Source organism: Neophocaena asiaeorientalis, unplaced genomic scaffold (genome assembly GCF_003031525.2).
Source record: "Neophocaena asiaeorientalis asiaeorientalis breed wild unplaced genomic scaffold, Neophocaena_asiaeorientalis_V1.1 scaffold327, whole genome shotgun sequence".
NCBI classification, from domain to species: domain Eukaryota; kingdom Metazoa; phylum Chordata; class Mammalia; order Artiodactyla; family Phocoenidae; genus Neophocaena; species Neophocaena asiaeorientalis.
Window position 1 is genome coordinate 6,906,308 of NW_020174560.1, and position 27,462 is coordinate 6,933,769.

The 27,462-nt window shown below is 38.0% G+C and overlaps 1 protein-coding gene across 1 annotated transcript in view; it reads right to left on the minus strand.

Moving 5' to 3' along the window:
• Positions 1 to 935: 935 nt before the first annotated feature.
• The window catches only part of PPM1D (protein phosphatase, Mg2+/Mn2+ dependent 1D), a 51,275-nt gene continuing 24,748 nt past the window's right edge, over positions 936 to 27,462 (minus strand). The window contains exons 3-6 of the mRNA XM_024757614.1: positions 26,354 to 26,478; positions 12,959 to 13,149; positions 6,693 to 6,935; positions 936 to 1,601 (exon numbers count right to left, since the gene is read on the minus strand). Coding sequence (XP_024613382.1) covers positions 1,044 to 1,601; positions 6,693 to 6,935; positions 12,959 to 13,149; positions 26,354 to 26,478 — 1,117 coding nt within the window. The 3' untranslated portion in view covers positions 936 to 1,043. The remainder of the gene's footprint in view (positions 1,602 to 6,692; positions 6,936 to 12,958; positions 13,150 to 26,353; positions 26,479 to 27,462) is intronic.

Sequence of the window (27,462 nt, forward strand, 5' to 3'; positions counted from 1 at the left end):
AAAAATGAACATTACATGTATTTTAAGTTGTTACTCTAAAGCTTGATCATGGCCTAACAAAAAGTTAATATACACCATTTAAACAAACCACTAACAAAAATCCAGCAACATCAGTAACAGTTCACTGATTTTATTAGATGAACAAACATGTCCATATAATCAATGAAAACCATAGGATATATAAAATAATTTAAGAAATGTTGGGAATTAGCAGCACCATCCGTTATTGACATAGCAAGAAAAACTTCACATATTTTATGCAAACACTAGAAGAGGATATAGCTACTTTTAAGACCTACTAATGCCACTGAATGTCTGGGATGATTGAGAAGGGCATCTTTTTAGGCAAACCTACCTCCTTCTACTTCAAAGATTTGGTGAGCAAATCTGATGATTAATGTTTAGAAAAAATGCTACTGGATGAAATAAGAGATACTGCATAGTATTTTAATTAGGACAAGGAGACTAAAACCCAGCTGCTTTTGCATGGCTCAACACTTCTGCTTCTATGAAAAATTTAGTTCTGAATTATGAAATCAGAAATAAAGAATAATTTTTAAAAGACTAATTGTCTCTAAGAAACATTAAGTGGAACACAGATCACTATGAAAATACATCACTTTTCCAGTTTGCTTCATAATTTACTTTAAAAAGTTGTGTAGTTTTCATCACAAGTGACTTATACAAATTTCTTAATAAGCATTTTTAAAAGTTTAAATGTATTTCTAAAATCGAATAGATTCTTTTGATTTTTTTTTAAACCTTTAGCCCTGTTGTTACATTTACTGTGTATCAGAGTAAGAGACTGAGTTTGTGTGAAGGATACAAATTTACACACATTTTATAGCAACTTATACCCTAACATCTACAAAATTCACATTTATAATACAAGCAAGTACAAGGCCAGGATAAAACTGTTGAATTCCAAAAAGTCAAACTGTATACTATTTTTATTTTGTCCCCTTAAAAAAAGTTCAACTTCGGCACCAAATTCAAAGAGCCCTCTTAGAAGTTTGGAAAAAAAAAAAAATTCCAGATATATTTCAGCAAACACAAACAGTTTTTCTGTGCTGATGAAGTAAAGGATTTCCAATTTTCTTCTGGCCCCTAAGTCTGCGTCGCATGGTAAGTTTAACAGAGTTCTTTCGCTGTGAGTTTGTGGGGAGGCTTGCAGGCTGAGCACCGCTACTTCGACTTAAACCATTTCGTCTATGCTTCTTCACAAGAGGGCCAGAGTTGGATTCTTCTAATGTCCTTTTGAAGTTTGTTGGAGGGGTTCTTTCAACTTCTTGAGCTTTCATTTGACCTGGGATCGACATCTTTAAATTTTTTTGGTCCATGATGGTGTTTGTTGAATTGGTAGGCACAAGGCCAACTGACAGGCTGTTATTCAAAGAATCATGTATCCTTAAAGTCAGGGCTTTAGTGCAATTTTCTTCAAGTGGCTCTGGATCTTTTGAGGATATGACTGCAGGCTGGACATTCCCTCGAGCTATCTCAGCTGGGACTTCTAAATAATTCTCTGAGAAGGCATTACTACGAATAAGGGCAGGTATGTGGTCCTTAGAGTTCAGCCTTGGCCATGGGTCCTCCTCCAGTGACTGAAAAACAAGAAGGTAAACCAAGTAAGATATAATTTATCCTAGAATTCAGCGTAACCATTGGGGAAATGAAAAGATTTCATTAGAATAAGTGACAAATTTGTTTATTTGGGGGGTTTATTTCCTACTTTCTATATTTTAATTTCTGAATATTCAGTAGTGTGGAAAATGTGAAGTGCAACATTAAAGCAACTCTGTCATAATGGAAATTCAGACTGTTGCTTTGCACCCATCTCCCAAACACTAGATACTGTTCTGTTATTTAAGAAAACAGGACATATGGGAATGTACTGAGTATGGCTGGGGCAACTTTCAAAGATAGAAGCGAGGGCTTCCCTGGTGGCACAGTGGTTAAGAATCCGCCTGCCAATGCAGGGGACACAGGTTCAAGCCCTGGTCCGGGAAGATCCCACATGCCACGGAGCAACTAAGCCCATGAGCCACAACTACTAAGCCTGCGCTCTAGAGCCTGCAAGCCACAACCACTGAGCCCACGTGCCACACCTACTGAAGCCTGCACACCTAGAGCCTGTGCTCCGCAACAAGAGAAGCCACCACAATGAGAAACCTGCGCACCGCAACAAAGAGTAGCCCCCGCTCACTGCAAAGAGAGAAAGCCTGCACACAGCAACAAAGACCCAACACAGCCAAAAGTAAATAAATAAAATTAATTTATTTTTTAAAAAAAGATATAAGTGAAAATCATATGGAAACTTTCAGGTATTGTTTTTTAAAAAGCTTCACAGGAGGTTCAGATATGCACCACTCCTTTAGGTGTAGTGCCTCAGATCTATATGTATTCAGAATATCCTCCCATCTCAAGACAGATAAGAACATTCTTCCTATCAAATACAAATCTTCCACTATAATATTTTAGAAAAACATTGCTTTAATACTTTCTTAAGTACAAATTTTAAGCATAAATACTATCTCTTGCCCAAGTGTGTAACATTTCCCTCAATCATTTCCTAAAATTTGTTTATTTGGGGGGTTTATTTCCTACTTTCTATATTTTAATTTCTGAATATTCAGTAGTGTGGAAAATGTGAAGTGCAACATTAAAGCAACTCTGTCATAATGGAAATTCAGACTGTTGCTTTGCACCCATCTCCCAAACACTAGATACTGTTCTGTTATTTAAGAAAACAGGACATATGGGAATGTACTGAGTATGGCTGGGGCAACTTTCAAAGATAGAAGCGAGGGCTTCCCTGGTGGCACAGTGGTTAAGAATCCGCCTGCCAATGCAGGGGACACAGGTTCAAGCCCTGGTCCAGGAAGATCCCACATGCCACGGAGCAACTAAGCCCATGAGCCACAACTACTAAGCCTGCGCTCTAGAGCCTGCAAGCCACAACCACTGAGCCCATGTGCCACACCTACTGAAGCCTGCACACCTAGAGCCTGTGCTCCGCAACAAGAGAAGCCACCACAATGAGAAACCTGCGCACCGCAACGAAGAGTAGCCCCCACTCACTGCAAAGAGAGAAAGCCCATGCACACAGCAACAAAGACCCAACACAGCCAAAAGTAAATAAATAAAATTAATTTATTTTTTAAAAAAAGATATAAGTGAAAATCATATGGAAACTTTCAGGTATTGTTTTTTAAAAAGCTTCACAGGAGGTTCAGATATGCACCACTCCTTTAGGTGTAGTGCCTCAGATCTATATGTATTCAGAATATCCTCCCATCTCAAGACAGATAAGAACATTCTTCCTATCAAATACAAATCTTCCACTATAATATTTTAGAAAAACATTGCTTTAATACTTTCTTAAGTACAAATTTTAAGCATAAATACTATCTCTTGCCCAAGTGTGTAACATTTCCCTCAATCATTTCCTCTCTCAATCAAATCAAATTTATTAAAATAGTAATATATTCTGAAGAGCCCAAGTAAACCATTTTGTAGAATGGTAAACAAAGACATATTATCTGGTCGCCCTCTGATATAAAATCCCCTAGGAATAAACGCCTTTCGAGAAAGTGCTCTATAAAAAAGCATATTTATAAAACTAATGTTCCCTTTAATGTTTCTAGATTTAAAAAGAAAAAGGCAAAACTGAAGCAATCAAACGCATTTCAATTTAACCATGTAACATGAACATGCTTTACTGAAAAAAAATGAACTTTAGGTCCAGTGGAGGCTAGAGATGAGAAACCCTAAAGTTCCTATTTTGGTACTGCCCCAAATAGAATGCTGCTACCTTTTTTTAAAAAAAACTAAGAATATATTCTTCCTTTCTGGGGTCATTGGCTCATTTATTTATTTTATACTACATGGTTTACTGAAAGCCCAATTCTTATCTGTTTTAACACTGACTAGATGTTGGGCAGCAACCTTATTTCAAAATACCAGTGTTGAGAACGGATAACAGGACAGTCTCTGTTCTAGAATATTTACATCTGGCTTTCAATGATATCAACAACAACTTGTCTGTGAATTTATCCCCACTGCATTAGGTTGATTCCAATGCCTACTACCCTGATCACCAGCATGTTCTGACTGACCACAGAAAACTAGTCATTAGTAATTTTTGACTAAAAGTTCATCTTGGTTTAATATAGAAAAAGGATTTGCAACAAGACCAGGCAGCAGATAAATTCTGTAGACAGAAGGCTTCCTACTACCAAACAAGCACATCACTAATTTAGGCACAAGAAGAAAGGTACTAATCAAGCCACTTACAGAAATAGAACATATTGCTCTAGTTTATGCAACAATGTTAGACATTAGATGGAATTCCTTTACAAAAGAAAAACAATGGGATGATGTCAGAGTCAACACAATTTATTGTAATTTCTGTTGTGCTGTGTCTTTTTAAACTCACAAATTATTCTGATACTACAGGTGCACTGGCTTTTCTTCCCCCACTTTTTCCTTGAACTTTTCCTTCTCTTTTTATTGGCATTCTGTGGAAATACATTGCATCTGTTAGCTCAGGCAACTGCCTAGACTTCCTAGACTGATCCCAGATTAATGACTACTGTATTGCTAAGCCTTCTTACATGCTCATAAAACACTTGTGATATTGAGAGGTTATGTCCTAAAAACTCACACTTTAAAAGTTTCACTACTTCAGAGATCAGCTTTCTTGAGAGCTCCATATAGTTTACAATCCAACAGTAAACAACGAATTACAAATTGTGCCTAGAACACAATTGAAACTAAGTGTTAATCCTCTGGAAGAACTCTTTTCCTCATTCCTCCTTCCTATAGCTCTTGGCTTATTTAAAAAACAGCTAAATTTAGTTTTGCCCTAAAGAAAGGATAAAGAAATCTGTGCCATAGTAATATATCACAAACAGAAGTATTTCTACTATTATCTGTGCGAAAACAAGGATTTGACTACCGATTTAGCTTACGATTCAAACAGAAGTTCACATGTCTATAGGTAGATAACCTAGTCTCAAGTGCCTAGTCTAAATGTGGGTAGGTCTTAAAAACCATTCAAAATCAACCAAAATGTCATTTATATCTAGATGTTACTAAACATAGGATTACTGTAACAATGAAATACATCAGAGATACTTGTGAGTAGCCATGGTTAAGATAAACAAACGAAACACAATCTTTGGGGCAGAGATTTGTCTTTATTTACTTGTTAGGCCAGAGCCAACAATACTGATTGTTCTGAATGGCTCTAAATATTCTTTCATATTTAGGTGGGGCCAGATGGTTAACAAACAACCACGCCTACATATAAGTCAGTGCATACATAAATCTCCTAAGCTTTACTTTAGTAAAATTGTTAGATCATTATTTTTCAGAATTTTAAAATATGTTTTAAAAATTATTTCTAGGTGCAATTTATGTTCAATTTTACTAATGCCAATCCACAGACGGCAATAAGTTTTGAGATCAATATTAAGAGTATTTATTCCTATCACAGTATCTTCTATCCCCTCATCCTTACCTCCACCTTAACGCCTCCTTCTCTGTACTGGCTAAAGTTCAGTTATTCAAATACAAACACATTAGGAAACATGAAAGTAATGAATACATTCAAATACAGAAACCAGCGAATTCTCAAATGAACATAAGCTCCTTCATAACACTCAAAGAGAATGAAGAGACTTTAAAAGATTTCAATCCGCATTATTATTCAAGAGTTTTCAAAGCAAAGAAAGCTTTGACAAGAAATTCTTTTAAGAAAATAAGCATAAAATATTAATTTGTCAATTTCTAAATGAAGAGTCTATGTAAGGAAAATTAAGTTGCCATATATATAGTGAAGTAAAAGATAGGAAAGTGGTAATAGTAAACTTCCAAGTACTCCATATAGGATCACAATATCCAAAATTAAATAAATTCTTTGTGCTGTGTAGCTTTGAACATCTTAAAAAGCTGCCTGAATACATGGCATAAAATTCCACTGTGTTTCCCATTTTATTGGTCATTCTTCTGAAAGCACGTCCTCAGAAGGCCAGGTATATCAAAAGAGTTATCCATATTACTAATTATTAGCAGGAAAAGATTGGGATGAAATCAGAAAAAGGGAAATACAGTAGCATTTAAACTTGTTTATTTCACAGCACATCTTAAATTCATTCAATATTAACATGGATAAGAAACAGGAATGATGTTTCTTATCCATGTTAATAGACAACCAGTTCTGAAGTCTGATATCCTAAGGTCCAGTTCAGTCTTGATTCTGTATGATCTTATTCAAACTGCTCAATATCTCAGTTATATTATCTATAAAATGGAATAACATCTGCACTATTTAGCTTTCAGGGTTATGAGGTTCAAATGAAATACCACATATGGAAGTGCATCATAAAAAATGCTTACAAACTTTCATACTATCAGACGGGAATCAATAAGTTCCAAATATTAATATTGTTAATATTCTTCAGGGGCCATATCTAATCACTTTTCTATTAGGTGCTCTACATACAGCTGGCATTCAGTATAGTACCTATGTGTAGATGGCCTACTGACAATAAGTTACACGGCAAAGATCTATCACTTTCTTGACGGTAGCTCAAATCTGAAATTCTATTATATAAAGAATCTGAAAACTGTTTTCAGGTAATACTAACAGAGAAATTCTATTACAGCTTAAATTCTAGAGAACTGTGTACCTTGACTGGTGGTGTAGAACACGGAGAAGAAGTCATCACGCAGGTTTCTTGACTATTATAGGAAGGGCTATCAGTCAGGTTCAGATAGAGCTCGTCTTCATTGGTGAAATCTCCCTGAGTGCCCGCTCCTGGAGAGATGCAGATTACTATGGCACTGGTATTATCCGCTCGAAGCATACGCTGCCTCCAGCGGCCTAGAGCTCGATTCACAAGCATTTTGGCACAAGACTGTCCATGCTCACCCTGTATTTAAAAGAATAAGAAGGAAGATAACAACTCAGACCTTGTTGCCACTACACCTGTATCAAGTGAAAAATCACGTGTTCAACATGGCCTACATAAACAATTAAAATTTCAAACTTTATCCACAAACCCCATAACTATGCTAAAACAGTATTGCTCTGAATTTAAAAAATAATAAGACAAGGTCTTATCCTGTGGTTAAATTTCACCTGTATTTTTATCTTTTTGGTAGCAAACTTGGACTTCATTGTAAACTTACTTAGGAAAAGTTATACAGAAGTTATCTAAAAAGGGGAAGTAAATATCAAGTTATAACAGATAAACAATTCACAAGTGAAATAATCACACATGGCAAAAATACTCATTGCAAAGGGCCAATTTCCTCCTAAAATAAGAGCTTCGGCAAATCAAAGACAATCCCAACATAAAAACTGTCAAAGGATATGAACAAAATTCAGAGACAAGGAAATAAAAGTGGTCATTAAATATATGTATACATATTGACATATATATATACATACATAGATATATGTATATATATTGACATATATATACATATGTAGATACATACACACATAGCCATTTATAGATATATAAATGGCTAATGTCACTCCTATGAAGAAAAAAGCAATACAATAAGTGGTTATAGTATAGAGATCAAATACACACAAACAGAGTAAAAAAACAAAAAAAAAATTAAATGAACTTGTGTTATACAAATAAATGTGGCTTGGAATAAAACTTACAGCATCATACATGGATTTAATAACTGCTAAGTTTCAAAGAACAGAAAAGGAAATGATGTGCTCCAGAAAAGAATTACTTATCTTAAAAAATACCTCTAGAAATAACTGAATAATGAAAATGAGTGGAAATGTTTGAAAAAGAAATGTGTCATGAACTATAAGGGGAAAAAATTTTAATTAATATGTTATTTTATGTAATGTAATAAAATATATTAATGTCACAGGGAGCTCAGCTCGGTGCTCTGTAGTGACCTAGATGGACAGGATTGGGGGGTGGGAGGGAGGTCCAAGAGGGAGGGGATATATGTATACATATAGCTGACTCACTTCATTGTACAGCAGAAACTAACACAACATTGTAAAGCAACTATACCCTAATTTAAAAAATGCATATATTAATGTATTATAAGTACAAAATATTAATGTACTATAATGTATATTATGTAATAATATATAATGTACTACCGTACTATAAGCACTTTATTAAAAAATATATAACGTATATGTCATTTAACTGTCAGCTATATGCCTCAAGTTTATATATTGAAACCGGATAAAGAACTGGGCTTTTTTCATTCTTTCCTTGGGAAACAGGGAATCATTTTTATTTGGGATTGTCTGATCTTGGTCATATTACAGTATTCCAACACATTAATGATGGCAAACTGCAAAAAATTCCTCTCAGCTCCTTTAAAATCTTAATATTAAGCCATCCTTGCATTCGCAAGAAAAGTACCACTTTGTAAAGATGTTTTTAAACATTGCTTTGTTCCCCCCTTTCTAATATGAAAAAATATGCACTTCACAATTGATGAAAGGCAGCATTAATCTGTAATTCATGAATCTATTACATTCCCCAGTGTATGTGTTGCACCACTCTCCAAATACTAGCTCACTGAGAACTCACTGAAGGACTCCTTTACCTTTCCCTTTTTCAGTGTGCCTGTTTCCCTCCCAGCAAAGCTCCATAAAAAAGAAATCTACATAAGCCATTTCTACTACCTTACTTGCATTCTCCCTCAGCCCACGGATTCTGTTGATTTGGGCCGCCCTTAATACTGTGTCCTTTTCTTCCACCCTACTGTCTCACTAGTGATGTCATAAATTGTCACAACTTTAACTCCCATTAACACTGAAATTAGCACTTCCAGGCATTGCCTTTCAGTAACTGCCTACTGAAAATATCTATCTAGATGAACCAAAGGCACGTCCTATTCAACATGCCTATATGAATTATCCCTCCCTCCCCACAAAATAATGTGTTTCTTCTTGATAACAGCTTCCAGCCACCACTAAGAAATTGGGGTGTCATAATATTCTCCCTCCTTAAAACCCAAGTTCTGTCAGTTCTACCACTTATGTATTTTTTTTAACATCTACATTTCTATTTACTTACTTACTTATTTATTTATGGCTGTGTTGGGCCTTCATTGCTGCGTGCGGGCATCCTCTAGTTGCAGCGAGTGGGGGCTACTCTTCGTTGCGGTGGCTTCTTTTGTTGTGGAGCACCGGTTATAGGTGCGCGGGCTTCAGTAGTTGTGCCACAGGCGTTAATAATTGTGGCTCACAGGCTCTAGAGCTCAGGCTCAGTAGTTGTGGTGCACGGGCTTAGTTGCTCCACGGTATGTGGGATCTTCCGGGACCAGGGCTCTAACCCGTGTCCCCTGCATTGACAGACGGACTTTTAACCACTGCCCCACCAGGGGAGTCCCATATTTCTTTTTGGCTTGTATGTGCATATGTTTTTTTTTCTTTTTTTTTTTTTTTTTTAATCCATTGCTGCTTTAGCTCAAGCTTGCAAAAATTTTCATTTGGAACATAACAGCAGCTTCCAAAGTGGAAGCCTAATAGATCCATTAATAAAAATCAAGTCAGGGACTTCCTTGGTGGTCCAGTGGTTAAGACTCTGCACTCCTAATGCAGGGGGCCAGGGTTCTATCCCTGGTCAGGGAACTAGATCCCACAAGCCACAACTAGACCGGGTGCAGCCAAAAAAATAAATATTTTTTTTAAAAATTAAAATCAGGGGGCTTCCCTAGTGGCCAAGTGGTTGAGAATCTGCCTGCCAATGCAGGGGACACGGGTTCGAGCCCTGGTCTGGGAAGATCCCACATGCCGCGGAGCAACTAAGCCCGTGAGCCACAACTACCGTGCCTGCGCGTCTGGAGCCTGTGCTCCGCAACAAGAGAGGCCGCGATAGTGAGAGGCCCGCGCGCCGCGATGAAGAGTGGCCCCCGCTTGCTGCAACTGGAGAAAGCCCTTGCACAGAAATGAAGACCCAACACAGCCATAAACAAACAAACAAATAAATAAATAAATAAAATTAAAATCAGGACTTCCCTGGTGGTGCAGTGGTTAAGAATCCTCCTGTCAATGCAGGGGACGCGGGTTTGAGCCCTGATCTGGGAAGATCCCACATGCCGTGGAGCAACTAAGCCCATGTGCCACAACTCCTGAGCCTGAGCTCTAGAGCCCACGAGACACAACTACTGAGCCCGCATGACACAACTACTGAAACCCTCATGCCTAGAGCCCATGCTCTGCAACAAGAGGAGCCACCGCAATGAGAAGCCCATGCACCACAATGAAGAGTAGCCCCCACTCACTGCAACTAGAGAAAGCCCACATGCAGCAACAAAGACCCAAGGGAGCCATTAATTAATTAATTAATAAAACTAAAATCAAATCAGATACTGTCAATAGGAATCAACATGTGAAGAGACGCAGAGACAGACCTTATAAATATGATTCCATTCATCAAAATTCACCTTCTCTCAGGGATTCTTCACTAATCACTCACTGCTGACACCCATTCTCTTTCATTGCCAACTTTGCATCAGTTTAATTTAGTTAGGGGCAAGATGTTTTTCCTACACCTCCTAATAAATAGAATTCTCACATCCATTATCATCTGCCCTCTATTCCACCCTGCCATGAGTATGCTTTCTAAAATGCGTATCTAAAATGCAGCTTTTCAATACTCTCCACTACCTGACTATTAAGACTTAACTTCATAACAGACCATTCAAAACCGTTTTGCCTCCTGTCTTCGAATCACATCAAGTTACTTGTGAAATCTGAATGTGCTGTACTTGTCTCTTCCCTCTGACTTTACACATTCTATTCCTTTGCCTGGAAAGCTTCACTCTCCTCGCTTCATCTCTTTACCTGGTAAATTCAACTCCACCTTTAAGACCTGCTCAAATACCACTCTCATCCATGAAACTTCCTTAGGCAGTCCTCATAAGTTTCCTATCTTCTCCCTCTCAGTTCTCAACACTTGTTCTCAATATTGTTAGATGAATGCTTCCTTCAATACTCATTCTAAAAACACTTAGGTGTTTATGACACTTAGGTTCTCCCAACCCAATAAAACTGGCTTTTGGCCTCATCATGCCACTGAAATGTTTCTCTCTTCCTCTCTCATCATTAAAGAATTCTAAATCCAATAGACATGGGAATTCCCTGGCAGTACAGTAGTTAGGACTCCGCGCTTTCACTGCCAAGGGCCCAGGTTTGATCCCTGGTAGGGGAGCTAAGATCCCGCAAGCCAGCGTAGCAAACAAACAAACAAACTCCAATAGACGAAATAGTCTTTATTTTATTTAATCTTTCTTTTATATCTGACATCACTGACCAAATGCATCATGCTAGCCCCAAGTTTGTAAAATTGAATAGATACATGACTCTTATCTTTAAACAACTCACAATCAAATGGTACTGATAGCTAGCTATATATCCTATTTGTAATAATATGGTAAATGCTAAGCAAGGAACATATTCTATTTACCTTTGCTTCCTTTGTACCTAGTGCCTAACATGTTAGTTGAGAGAATGAATGGAGGCAATTTAATACAAGTTCTTTCATGTTGCCTCCTTATCACCCCAAAATATAGCTTTACCATTCCTCCCATCTTAGAAAAAGATAATCTTTTCCAAGGAGCCATTGATTCCAGTTACTTCGATGTGCTCTGGACCTTCATTCCATCAACATCCCTTATTTCTCTTGTTCTGTCAATCTTTCTTGTAAGACTATAAAACTACTTTCAAGACCCTCACTATCTTTTCAAGCTAACAATGGCGCATTCCCTTGTCTTCCTGAACGCTCACTACATCTATTTCCTAGGCTCACAAAGTACTGTTTCATCATCCCTCCAGTCTGCTAGCTAATGCCCTCATCACTTCAACCGAAACTCTTCATCCTTGAAGGTCACTAATAATAAAAGGTCCTAAATGTAAAACCCAATACCCTGTTTTCATTCATCTGCCTCTACTTCTTTGTAGAATTTGACATTGCTGGCTACTACTCCAAAACACTCTCTTTCCTTGCCTTCAATAATACTGCACTTTCCAAATCTCCTTACTTTGTCATTGCTCAGAATGAAGATCAACTTTTAAGCAAGCCAGGAAGGAAAGAAAAGAATTTTCTCATTGATGGTTGTTTCTAGGTTTGCAATCGACTAAAACAATATAGGTGACATAGAGTTACCACATGACCCAGGAATTCCACTCCTAGGTAGATACCTGAGAGATCTGAAAACATGTCCACAGCAGCATCATTCAAAATAGCCAAAAAGTGGAAACAACTAAAGTACCCACTGACTGATGAATGGATGGATAAATAAAACGTTATATATCCATCAATGGAAAATTATTCAGTCATAAAAAGGAATAAAGTACTGATACAAGCAACATGAATGAACCTTGAAAACATTATGCTTAAGTGAAAGAAGTCAGACACAAAAGGCCACATATTGTATGATCTCATTTATATGCAGTATGCAAAACAGGCAAATACCTAGAGACAAAAAAAATTAGTGGTTGCCAGGGAACGGGGTGATAGTGAATGACTGCTAATGGTTATGGGGTTTGTTGGGGGCAGTGATGAAATGTTCTGGAATTAGTGGTGAGAGTTACATAACTTTGAGAATATCCTAAGAAACACTGACCTGAATACTTTAAAAAGGTAAATTTTATGGAATGTGAATTATATCTCAATTTATAAAAAGAAGGATCGGTGAGGGTTCCATAGGCCAGGAAGTCAAGGGCTGCTCATAATGAAGTCAGTGGCTGTATGTTTTGTTATCTAGTTTCATTCATCTATTTCCTGTCTTGTTCTCCTAATAAGCTTCAGAAATCTATATTTTACTTTCTTCTACAGTCAGGGCAAATATAAAAATCTACTCAAGGTGAACATCCTTAGTTCATATTCAAGACCCCTGACAAAAGTACCAGAACAATGTGTAGATAATAATATTGAATTGAGTTACTTCTCACCATCAAGTATCTTTTCTCCTCTTGGTCCTGGCACATTGAGATGGCATCTTGAGGTGGAATCATATTCCAAAGACCATCACTCCCCAAGATAATATACTTGTGCTTCTGGGGATCAAGAGTGTGGACACTTGTGTCTGGTTCAGGTGACACCACAAACTCACCACTGAAGAAATCATAGCTCCACAAATCACCTGGGAAGCAGGAGGCAGAAAAAGCAAGAAGTATTATTTGCAAGCTAGTAGTATCATATCAACAGATTAAAGAAGAAAATCTACATGTTCATCTCAACAGATGCAGAAAAGCATTTGATAACATTCAAAATCCATTCATGATTTAAAAAAAAAAAAAGACTTCTTAGCAAACTAGAAATTTGAAAAGGTAACTCCCTTATGAACCTGATAAAAGTATGCCTTCTATCACCACGTCTCTTCTAATTCTATATGAGGGATCCTTCTCAACACAGTAAGATAAAAATAAATGATATATGTGAATTGGAAAGGAGAAAATAAAACTATCATTACTTGAAGATAATTTTATTTCTACATGGGAAACCAAAAAGAAGTTAGATAAATTATCAGAACAGGAACACTTAGCAAGGTTGTTAAATACAAACCCAATATATAAAAGTCAGCTGTATCTCTATATAATAGCAAGAAATGGAAAATGTAAAATTTTAAACAATTCCATTTATAACAGTGAACCAAATATCAGGTACTGAGAAATTTAATAAAAGGTGTGCAAATCTTTTATGGACAAGATTATACAATTAGATTCCAAAGACTATCTAAATAAATGGGGAAATAAACTATAATCAAAGATAGGAAGGGTTAACATTATGAAGATGTTAATTCTTCCAAAAATAACCTATAATGTCAATGTAATTCCATCCAAAATCCCAAAAGGACTTTTGTAGAATCTGACAAGCTGATTCTAAAACGTATAGGAAGGACCTACTCTATATATAGCACAGGGAACTCTACTCAATACTCTGTAATGACCTATGTGAGAAAAGAATCTAAAAAAGAATGGATATATGTATAACTGATTCACTTCGCTGTACAGCAGAAACTAACACAACATTGTAAATCAACTATACTCCAATAAAAATTTTTAAAAATATATTTAAAAGTAGAAAAAAATAAAATGTATGGGGAAGAGCGAAGGGCCAAGATTAACTAAGATAACTGTAAAAAAAGATAAAATGTGGAGACCTTGCTCTACAAATAAGAGTCCTAGTGGCTAACTGAAAACCTCCTGTTAACCCCCTAGGTCAAGAAAATACCTACATCAAAACTGAAAGGATGGGTGCCAGTCACTTGGAAGAAAATTCCAGAGATAAAAATGAGCATTTTTATGCTTTCAACCTACCTAGCCTTTGGAGATCAATGACTAGCCTTTGGAGATCAATAGTTCACCCTTTCAGTGAGCCAGTAAAAGAAGATTCTTAAATAATTATCTTCCTTCTTGATTAGCTCCACATAAAACAATGCCTAACACTTCTGCTTTTTAGACGCATTAGATGTACACCTCAAAATGTTCAACATAAAAGAAGCTTTAGTTGACTCAGGTCATCTAAAAGATCAATAAAACTGAAATAGAAAAAAAAATTTATAGAAACCATCTACTCTTTTGTGATACATAAGATAAATAAGTAGGACAATATAAACTCTTCTGCGTCCAAAAACAGGAAGGAGGAGACAAGAAGGAGAAAACATTAATTTCTGCCTCTTTTGTTTGTTGTGAAATACTTTGGGGAAAGACCTAATTAAGAGCAAAAGGTTTTCAGACAAGAGGATAAATTGTTTTTGCCACTGTTAAGCAGGTCTGACTTTTGCTAAACAAGAGGAAGCTTTTTGTCCTCTCCTTTCCTTATTTAAACGTCACCATACCTCTCATCAGAAATACTGGCCAATCCAAATATGCTCAGAGTCCAAGGAAAGAATAATTCAAATCAATTACTCTACTCTGAAATAGCAAAATTCACTGCTAAACCAGCCTCTTGAAAGGGGCAATTCATCCTCAGAGTAACAAAAGAGAACACATATGACCACTAAAAGCTAATTATAATCCAGGTCACCTCACAAAGACACATTTATTTCTTTATACCAGTAAAACAAAACTCCCTGGTTGATGAAACTATAAAAATGAACATGGATGGAAACAGTTAAGATAAATTTTAAGATAGCAATTACAGGGTTCACATGTGATGCTAAAAGCTTTCAAAAGCAATTCCCCCCCAATATTTGAAATTAATATTGCCACTCCAAGTAAAAACATAAATTCATATAAAGCAGAATCCCTAATATGTCTAAACTTAAAATCTAGGTTAAAAAAAGAAATTCCAATTTTGAATCTAATGCCAACTATATGACCTTAAAGAAGGGTCACAATTTCTCATATATAAACTAACATTAATATTGTTATAAATTTGAAAATATTTTAAAATAAGTTACTTGTTTATTTCACATGGCATGAAAACCAAAAGATACAAAAATCTCCTTTCCCATTCATGTCCTTTCTGGTTCTCCACTTAGGGAACAACTATTGTCCTTATGTATCCTTCTAGAGATGTCTACGGATATATACCCAATATATATGTATACTCCTTCCACAAAATTGTCCTCTCAAGCTCGCAACTCCGAAATCACTAGCCCCCAATATGTTGCCAATCTCTTTTTTCTTTCTCACTAAACCTCAATACATTTCCAGAAGAAAGGCGCATTTCTCCTAACTTAAATTTCTGAAACTGTTTTTTTAAATTAATTATTTATTTGTTTGTTTATTTTTAGTTTTTGGCTGGGCCACGTGGCATGGGGGATCTTAATTCCCTGTGAACCTGTGCCCCCTGCAGTGGAAGCATGGAGTCCTAACCCCTGGACCGCCAGGGAATTCCCAAACTCTATTTTTTTTTTTCCATAATATTTACTGGAACTTCCCTGGTGTTCCAGCGTTAAGAATCGCCTTCCAATGCAGGGGACACGGGTTTGATCCCTGGTCAGGGGACTAACATCCCACATGCTGTGGGGCAACTAAGCCCATGCACCACAACTACTGAGCACGTGAGCCACAACTAGAGAGAAGCCCGTGAGCCACAACTAGAGAGAAGCCCGTGAGCCACAACAAGGAGCCTGTGTGCCGCAACGAAAGATCCCACATGCTGCAACAAAAATCCCATGACTAAGACCTGACGCAGCCAAAAATTTTTTAAATATATTTAAAAAAATAATAATATTATTATTACCTTATGTATTTAGGCTGCACTGGGTCTTAGTTGCAACATGAGGGATCTTCAGTTGTGGCAGCACGTGGACTCTTAGTTGCGGCATGCAAATGCTTAGTTGCAGCATGCATGCAGCATCTAGTTCCCAGACCAGGGATCAAACCTCAGCCCCCTCTTTGGGAGCATGGAGTCTTACCCACTGGACCAGGAGGGAAGTCCCCCCAGATTCTGGGTTTTGAATGCGATTGCACTGAACCTATAGATCACTTCAGGGAGAAATGCCATCTTAACAATATTATATCTCCCAACCCAATAACATGGTGTATCTCCTATTTAATCTCCTGAGCATAAGGATATCCCCCTATGTAGCCACGGTCAGAAAATTTCATGTTGATCCAGTATTGTGTAATATAAAATCTATGTTCAAATTTCCCCAGTTATCCCAATAATGCCTTTTCTATTTTGGCCGCACCACGTGGCTTTCAGGATCTTAATTCCCCCAACAGGGACCAAACCCAGGCCCCCTCAGTGAAAGTGCCAAGTCCTAACCCCTGGATCACCAGGGAATTCCTGCAATAATGCTTTTTTAATACCCAGGATCCACTCAGGGATCATTCATTACATTCAGTTGTCATATTTTTTAGTTGTTTTTAACCCAGAACAATTCTCTAGGTTTTGTGATTTGTTTTTGTCATTCATGACACTGACAGACAATTGTCAAAAGAGTCCAGGCCAGTTGTCTGCAGAGTGACCCTCAATTTGGATTTGTCTGACTGCTTCCTCGTGTCCGCAGGCTAGATATAAGGGTTTGTGTTCAGGTTAAACTTTTTTTTTGGCCAGAATACTACAATGCTGAAGTCATAGCCTTCTTAGTATGTCACATTAGGAGGCACAAAATGTCAGTCTGTCCTATTATTGGCAATGCCAAGCCTGATCATTCAGTTAAAGTGCTGCCTACCAGCACTGTAAAGATGCCCTAAGTAATCTGTATGGTGATAGTTTGAAATATCCTATTCCTCACCCAAATATGCCACATTTTAGCATTCATTAATGATTCTTGCACGAATCAAGTGCTATTGTGACGGCTGTAAACTGATGATAGAATTAGGACACTAACTACATTTATTAGTTGTCTTTTCTAAAGAAGAACTTTCCATTGTTCTCTCTACCTCTTTATAATCTTTTTGTACCAGTATGGACTTAGGGATTCTTTTTTTCCTCATTATACTATAACTTATCCTGTTATTGTTTTGATGCTCCCGTTGCTTTATATTTGCCGGTACAAGTCCCTAGAATTTGAATTTTTAACGAACTCACCATATGATCTGTATTCATAGCTAGATTTAGGAACAGAAGATAGAGCCAGTTCCCTTATTTTGCCAGTTCAGGTAACCTACATGGCTTTACCTGAGATCAAATGAGTAAGAATCAGATTGAACTAAGTATTGTATTATTGGCCTAGTGTTTGTGCACCATGATAGGATCACAGGAATGTCATTCCTCTATATATTAAAGGGAGGGGTCTTGAACATTGTGGCAGAGGTTGGTTGCCTGCTCAATGGCCATTTCCCTTTTGTTTTCAGTAGGGGCACTGGAGTGATACCAGATGAGAAAGAGGCCTTTCTTCTGGTTTCAGTATGTTCTCTGCTTGCTGCTGGGGCATACTGCAGCCAGCAATGTGCAGGACACCTAGTGGTCCTTATCCTAGGGAATTTCAACATTCCTCCTCCACCCCCCTCCAGCTCTGTGAGTGGCTTCCCGTGGAGAGCTTCCCAGCAACTTTTGCCTCACCTAATCCATCCTCAAAACTGCAACCAAAATCATCTCTTTAAAACACAAATTTAAGATTGACAGTGGTGATGGTTGCACAACAATGTAAATGTACTTAATACCACTGAACTGTATACTTAAAATGGTTAAGATGGTAAATTTTGTTATATGTATTTTGCCGTAATTAAAACACACACACACCCCTACCTAGTTATATGTTTCCCACCCCAACTCTGCAATAGTTTACTCTTGCATAACTCTTAACCACAGCCTATAAAAATGCAGTATTTTCTGACTTTATCTATGCCTCTTGTTCCCATATCTTTCTTCCACCTACCCTTCATCAGAGTCCCTTATATTCACCATGCCTCCTCCTATCACAGAGCTGTTCACAAATGCAGTTCCTATGCCTAGAACACATTTTCTTCTTCTATTAACTTTTAGTAATTCTTAAGACCTCAGCTCAAACATCACTTCTCTGGCCTCTCCGGTTAGGTAAAATACTCCCATTTTAAGTTCCCATTAACAGATATACAAATAGTTAAGAGTTGTAATGTTTCAGTTCTTTTTGTGATCATTTGATGAATGCCTCTCCCCTCTCTAAACTGTAAGCTTCCATGAGGGCAAAGACCCTGTGCTTGGCACATACTGCACTCAAATATCTGTTCAAAGAATAAATGAATTGCAAGACTCACATGCAATTCCATCGGACAGCCACTAGGAGACACCTTTGCTACATTTGCACTCAGGTAATTTTGATCATCATCAGTACAAATTTTGATAAGCAAACTTCTCTCTTTCCCAAAAAACTGGAAGAAAAATGACTATTAACCATAAGAGTGGTGCTAAATTCTATAATTTAATTTACTATGGGCCAATAAGAATTACCATGCAACAAGTTAAACTTAAAAAGAAAGCTAGAACTTAAATAATTAACTTTTTTCCCCCAAGTGCCAAAATAAAGACAGGAAAAGTAATATGACAAAGCATTTCTTTCAGCTTAAATGTTCATATCTAAAGGATATTCTCTTTTAAATGCTGTACGCCTTAAACTTATATACAGTGCTGTATGTCAGTTATATCTCAATAAAGTTTAAAAAAAAAAAGATATTTGAGAAAATACGTGATAGAAAAATAAAATCAAGAGAAAAAGCAGAAGCAATTTTTTTCCATTACTAAAACAAAACCATCTCTCCCACGTCTTTTTATATGAAAATATTCATTTATTTCCATACATTTGTTTACAAAATTATGTTACAATAATGTAATTGTCATAGGAAATTACTATAGCAATTGTATTTTATCTCCTACATGGAGTTTTCCCTGGTCTAGACGATCTTTCCCATCAACTGTTATTATTCCTCCCTTTTAAAAATAACAGTAGCAAACCCTCTCTTGACGCTATTCTTTCTACTCCAGCTAAAGCCCCATCTCTTCCTTCCCAACCTAGGAAGAGTGTCTAAAACTTGTTATATCAAAATTTCTCCATCTCACTCTTTCTTGAACCAACTCCAGTCACGATTGTGGTCTCAATATCCACCAAAAGCTACTTTGACAAGGTCACCAATGACTTTCACATTGTTAAACCCAAAGGTCACTTCTCAGTCTTTCCTTTACCTGAACTATCAACAGTATTTGAAATTTTTTTTTAATTGAGGTATAACTGACATATAACGAAATACCTTCTTGAAACAGTTTCTTCTCTTAGCTTTCAGGACACTCTCCTGAACTTTCTTGTATTTTACCTGTGGCTCTTTCTCAGTCTTGTTTTACCTGTTCTTCCATTCATGCCCCCACCTCTTAACAGTGACAGTATCTCAGGGCTCCGTCACTGTACCCTTCCCTTTTCTTTTTTCCCCCCTTTTTTACCTACACTCAATCCCTTGATTCAGCCACAGACTGATATCTCTAGCCTGGCCCTCACCTAGTCAATTTTCATAACCAGAAGCGCAATGGATATCACCACTTTAATGTCTGATTAGCACTTGAAGGTAAGTTGTCCAAAACTGAACTGACCTCCCCCTGCTACATATACTCTGGTCTTTGCTACATCAGTTAATAGCAACTCCACCTTTCAAGCTGCTCAGTTAAAAAAAAAAAATCATAAAAAGGACACTTTGTATTTGTTGTTCCTTCTGCCTAATATCTTGCCCCAAACACCCACAGACCTTGATGCCTCATCTCTTAACTTAAATGTCATCTTTTCAGACCTCCTCTGACCATCCCATTTATTTATTTGTTTGTTTTATTTTTGGCTGTGTTGGGTCTTCATTGCTTCTTGTGGGCTTTCTCTAATTGCAGAGAGGGGTCTACTCTTCGTTGCAGTGCACAGGCTTCTCATTGTGGTGGCTTCTCTTGTTGCGGAGCATGGGCTCTAGGCCAACGGGCTTCAGTAGTTGTGGCTCGTGGGCTCTAGAGCGCAGGCTCGGTAGTTGTGGCGCACGGGCTTAGTTGCTCCACGGCATGTGGGATCTTCTCGGACCAGGGCTCGAACCCGTGTCCCCTGCATTGGCAGGTGGATTCTTAACCACTGTGCCACTACGGAAGCCCCCTGACAATCCCATTTAAAATTACACTCCCACCCCCACAACGTTTCCTGCTTTATTTTTCACATTAGCACTTTTTACTATATACCACAATATATATTCTACTTATTTATTTTAGTTTATCATCTGTTTCCCCTCACTAGAAAGTAAGTTCCATGGGTCCAGGAATTTTCACCTGTCTTGTTCATTGCAGAATCCTCAGAACCTAGAGCAATACCTGGCACACAGCAGGCATTTAATAAATATTTGGTGAATGAATAAACAATCACAAAGAAGTGGGGACTCTGTATGTGGTTTTATCCTTTTTTTTTTAAGTTTATTTCTTTTTTGGCTGCATTGGATCTTTGTTGCTGCACACGGGCTTTCTCTAGTTGTGGCAAGTGGGGGCTACTCTTTGTTCTGGTGCGCAGGCTTCTCTTTGCAGTGGCTTCTTTTGTTGCTGAGCACGGGCTCTAGGCATGTGGGCTTCAGTAGTTGTGGCATGCGGGCTCAGTAGTTGTGGCTCATGGGCTTAGTTGCTCCGCGGCATGTGGGATCTTCCCAGACCAGGGATCGAACCCCTGTCCCCTGCATTCGCAGGCGGATTCTTAACCACTGCGCCACCAGGGAAGTCCCTGCCAGCCTATTTTAAAAAACATTTCACCTGGAGATCATTTCAAATGTATAAAGCTATAAAAATAAAACTATGACAAAGAACACCGATCTTTACTCAGATTCATCTATTGTTGACATTTTGCCCCATTCACTTGTTTTCAATCTACATATATATAAAGATTCTGGGGCTTCCCTGGTGGCGCAGTGGTTGAGAGTCCACCTGCCGGTGCAGGGGACACGGGTTCATGCCCCGGTCTGGGAAGATCCCACATGCCACGGAGCGGCTGGGCCCCTGAGCCATGGCCGCTGATCCTGTGCATCCGGAGCCTGTGCTCCACAACGGGAGAGGCCGCAACAGTGAGAGGCCCGCGTACCAAAAAAAAAAAGATTCTTGTGTATATATAAAAAATATTATAAATAATAGTTCTTTATCCCTAAATACTTCAAAGTGTATTTTCTAAGAATAAGGACACTGCAGTTATCAGCTTCATAGATTTATATTAATATAATATTTACCTAATATACCATCTATCATCCATATTCTGAATTATCAGATGGCCTAATAATATCCTTTATAGGATCCAGCCTAGGATCAGGAATAGCATATACTTGTAACATTTCTTTTCTTCTTCTTTTTTTCTTTACTTGAACATTTCTTTAACCTCCTTTATTCTAGATTGAGGCTATGCATTTTTGACCAGGGTACTACATAGGGGATATGTGTACCACACATCTGGAGGCATACAATGTCCAACTATTCCTCATTAGTGATGGTAACTGTCATCACCCAGTCAAAGTGTCTGATTTCTCTACTCTCTAATTACTATTTTTTCTCTCTGGCAACTAAAAGTAGTTAAACAATGCTAATATCTTGCTGCCTAAGTATTTTTGAATATTTGTATAATATACAAAATCGAGGACCATGCACATTATTTCTTTCTCTAGGTAGTTAAAAAATGTTGAAACTAAGCTAAGAAGAAAAACAGCATCACATCAATCAAGATCTCTGTCTCTAAATACACAACAATCTATTAATCAATACCTTTTGTATTGATAAATACATTTCACCAACAACTCATCTAATGCTATTATTCAGTCTCCATTTCCCCACCCTTACACCATCCCAATAAAAACCAACAGAGTACATAAAAGAGAAACTTGACCTGGTAGCAGTTCATAAGAGAAATATCTAGAGATCTGAGCTTAATAAGCCAACTAATGTGTTAAGATTACAAAAAGCTAATGAAAGGATTCTTGGACTCCATTATTAGAAGTACAATGTTCAGGTAGCAGGAACTAAATATTTCCATTGTACTTCAAACTGGTCAGACCACATCTTGCAGTGTCCTCAATTCCCAAGTCACGTTATTGAAGGAAACATCTAGAGGAATACGACAAGAATAATGAAGGGTCTGAAATTAGCCTAGAGAAACATGCTAGCCAATTCTGAATAGGTAAATGACTGTCATTATGCAAAAAGAAAAGGAAGTACACTGCCCTGTCTGAAAGCTTCATGGAAGCAGATTTTAACTCACAGAATTGTCTAATAATACAAGAATTTCTACTTTAAAACATTAAGGAAAGATTACTGAAGATATTCAAGCAGGTTGAACTACTTCTTGTCTGAATTACTCCAGAGCTATATCTGAACTAAGTAGGAATGTCTGAAACAGGAAAACCAGTTGGTTTTCCTGCTCTTTTTGCCACTCCATCACCTGTTCCTTCTCTTCCTCTCCACAATCACTTAAGGGTTTCAAGGCTTACTTGAAATGCTTGGCGCACACACACTTAACATATACAAAATAAATTGGCATCTACTTTCTAAAATGAAGTTTCACGTTACTTTTGAACCTGGAGTAAGACCTTGTCCTCAGTCCGTGTTGAGTTCCCCACAAAAGTTCCCTCTATTTCTTTAGTAATATTAATTCCTTGCCTCCCATGCCTTCCTCCTAAGCTCACTAATGTTACAAATGGCAACAGTTAACTGGAAATTTACCATCTACCTGAAGTGTCAATGGCAGCTGACTATCTGTCATCCACCTTGCCCCCTTTTTCTCCTTGCTAACAATTGGAGGATCAATTATATCACATGTATACTATGAATGAATGGCTTGGGAAACTCAGACAAAAATCTGTAAAATATGTAAAGTGCTTAGAATACTGCTACAGGTCCCTAAATGGGACCCTGGCCTCCAATTTTATTACCCTATAATTTTAGCCATTATGATCTTTTAACAACAAACTGGATCAGCTAAAATGATCCTTTAAAAACATACTGGATCATGTCACTGCCCTACTTCAGTACACAACAGTAATAAAAACAACTAACATTTACAGAGCACTTACTATGTGCCAGGCACTATTTTAAGCACTTTACATGTGCTAAGTTACCCAATACTCACGACAGTATGAAGCAGGCCCCACTTTACAGCTGAAGAAACAGTGCCACAATATATTAAGTAATTTGCCCAAGTTTGTACAGTAAATAACAGCACTGGGATTGGAAACTAGGAATTTTGGCTCCAAAGGCTACCTCTTAACCACTATGGTTTACTTCCTCTCCTATTCTTTAATCCCTTCCCAAAAGCATTTAAAATAAAATTCCTTATCATGGTCTAGAAAGCCTTGCAGGATTTAGTTCTTGCCTACCACCGGTAATGTCTTCACCAAACTCCTTACCTTAGCCTGCGCCACCCTCTTAATCAGGCAAGTGTCCTCATCCCAGCCTTCATCTTACATCTCTACCTCCTCTCCCTCACACTGGCTTCATTCTTGGTCCTTAAAGACAGCAAGTCCTTTCCTTTCTGCATTAGGATTCATTGCTAACAAACAACAATTTCCAGCTCAGGTTAACCCAGGCCAAAAAGGCAACTCAGAAGAAAATCAAGTAGCTCACACGGTAGACAAGAAGCTGGAGAACCAGGCAAGGAGACAGGGCAATTCCAAACAACTAGGCAGGAAAACCCAACCACATCAATGAGCACTGCCAAAGGAGGTCAGTATCACTAGGATGAATTCATTCCAACACGTTTTTGGTTTTTAATATTTATCCTTTCTAGATTCACAACTCAAAATCATGGAACAGGGAATCTAAATGATCTAGCTGGGGTCATATGCCTGACCTTTTATGTTTTATAAAAGGACCCTGAATAGGAATGTCTAAACTAAAACTGCACATAGTAGGGGAGATACAGTTTCCCAAAAGGAAGTCAGGGCATTATTCAGTAGGAAAAAAGAATATATGCTACACAACCCGCACCACCATCCCTCCCAAATCAAATGTCCACTAATTGCCTAACAGCCTTTGCAAGTGCTATGGCTTTGCTTTGACTTGGCCCCTTCTCCTCCTTTTAGGTCTTACTCACTCAAAATATCACTTTTTAAAAGAATGTTCCTTGGGCTTCCCTGATGGCCCAGTGGTTAAGAATCTGCCTGCCAATGCTGGGACACGGGTTCAAGCCCTGGTCTGGGAAGATCCCGCATGCCGCGGAGCAACTAAGCCTGTGCGCCACAACTACTGAGCCTGTGCTCCAGAGCCCGTGAGACACAACTACTGAAGCCCGCGCGCCTAGAGCCTGTGCTCCGCAACAAGAGGAGCCACCGCAATAAGAAGCCTGCGCACTGCAACGAAGAGTGGCCCCTGCTCACCGCAACTAAAGAAAGCCCACGCACAGCAATGAAGACCCAACGGAGTCAAAAATAAATAAATTTATTTAAAAATAAATAAATAAAAGAATGTTCCTTAATCATCCTCTCCAAAGTAGCCCTCCTCTGCTACCCACTATCCCTCCCACCAATCAGTGGCATATCATACTGTTTAATTCCTTTATAGTGCTTTTTAAAATAATTTTCTCATTTGTTTATTATCTATTCTCCCCATTAGATTATAGGCTCCATGAATATTGGGACTATATGTATATGATCACCAAAGATGAACAAAGATAGTAACATGATAGGTAGCATGATCTTTTTTTTTTTTTTTTTGCGGTACGCAGGTCTCTCACCGTTGTGGCCTCTCCCGCTGCGGAGCACAGGCTCCGGACGCAGGCTCAGCGGCCATGGCTCACGGCCCCAGCCGCTCCGCGGCATGCGGGATCCTCCCGGACCGGGGCACAAACCCGCGTCCCCTGCATCGGCAGGCGGACCCTCAACCACTGCGCCACCAGGGAAGCCCAGCATGATCTTTTAAAAATGCAAATCATATAATGTTACTCCTTAGCTTAATATCCTTCAATGTTTCCCAGTGCCCTTAGACTAGAATGAAAACATCTGTGGCTCATGTTTGCCTCCTTAACTCCTGCCTTTTGATAATTCCTACAACAGGCCACGCTGTTTCCCAATTCAGGAACGATGCCTAGAATATTCAACAGGCTCTTCACAAGAATAACTCCTTCTCAGCCATCAAATCTCAGATAAAATAACACTTCCTAAAAGGATCATTTCCATCACACTATCTAAAATAGATTTTCCCTTCTAATTTCTTCTTTATCATAGGACTTTCATATTTCCTAACCTGTAATTATTTCATTTACAAGCTTACTTTTTAAAAAACTAAAGTATAATTGACTTGCAATATTATATCACTTTCAGGACAAGTTTCCTTCTTTATTGCCCATCTCCCCAACTACTTAGTCTTGCTCCCTGAGGGCAGAGTCTATGTGTATAATCTCTCCAAAGCCTAAGGCAGTGCCTGGCACCAAGTCAGTTCTCAAGTTAGAGGAAGAAGGAGAGAAGGGAAAAAGTGGTGTTTTCTAAAAGAAATTTTCTTTAGAAGAAAATTTAATTAGTACATCCAAGGTAAGATATTTCTATAGCTATAATCCTCTAGCCTTCCTTTCAAAACCAGGTAGAACAGAAAATAAGTATGTTTATTTTGTCATGTACAATTTACTTTGCTAATGAAAAAAAAAGAGCTTTGAAGGCTCTTAAGAGAAATATGAAGGGCTGAAGTAGGGAAGGACATTTAGAAATAGTTTTAAGGCTAACATCAAGCCTAGGCATACATTTACTTCCCTAGAAATAAATGGGAACTAGCAAAACATTGAACATAATTCATGATCAAAGAGCAATTGGCACTGAAACCCATACTTTAATCAGGTTTTCAATCATTTACTATAATTAGGTTTTCAATCATTTACTATAGTATCATATTTATACCTTCATTACGTGCCAAATGAGGGTTTAATTCTCAGTCTTCTCTTTTATTTTACCACCATATATTATAGAAAATCCAAGAAGATTTCACCAAATATAAGTCTTACTTACCAAGTGCTCTTGCTACTGCCAGAAATGGAATCTGGTCAATGACTGTGCTCCTTCTCACAGGTCCACTGTGAGTGAGCCGAGGTCGTTTCCAGACTACACGATTCACCCCAGACTTGTTCATCACGCTAAAAAATAGAGTTTACATAAATACTCTAAATGATTAAAATATAACAACTAAAGTAGTTTAACATGTTAAATAGCTAATAAAATCAGATTATTGCAAAATAATGACTTATCTGTTTCAGATACAAAGATGCATAAACCAAAGCTCCTGTTCAGAAGGCAAAGACAAAATAGGGTAGATTAATATGAGAATTTGGAGATTATTGAGGTAGGCTAGACAGAATGGAATGGAAGCAATGGGAATAGAAATGAGTAGATATCATGTAAATTAAAAAGCAAGATAATTTTTTTAAGATCCAATGACAGGTACACACACACACACACAAATGGAATTACACAGAAATAGACTACTGCAATAGGACATAATACATTTTTCCCTTTTCAAATCCATTTCAGTGGGATTTCAGTGGGATTCAGTGGTCTTAGTAATCTCTGCCATGATATTCATTTTGTGTTTCTTTTGGATTTTTTAAAAACATCTTTATTGGAGTATAATTGCTTTACAATGTTGTGTTAGTTTCTACTGTATAACAAAGTGAATCAGCTATGTTTACATATACCCCCATATCCTCTCCCTCTTGCGTCTCCCTCCCACCCTCCCTATCCTACCCCTCTAGGTGGTCACAAAGCACCGAGCTGATCTCCCTGTGCTATGCAGCTACTTCCCACTAGCTATCTATTTTACATTTGGTAGTGTATATATATCCATGCTACTCTCTCACTTCGTTCCAGGTTACCCTTCCCCCTCCCCGTGTCCTCAAGTCCATTCGCTACGTCTGCGTCTTTTCTCTTTTTTTTAAATAAGTAAATTTATTTATGTATTTATTTATTTTTGGCTGTGTTGGGTTTTTGTTGCTGTGCACGGGCTTTCTCTAGTTGCAGCGAGAGGGGGGCACCCTTCGTTGTGGTGAGCGGGCTTCTCATTGCGGTGGCCTCTCCTGTTGCGGAGCATGGGCTCTAGGCATGCAGGGTTCAGTAGTTGTGGC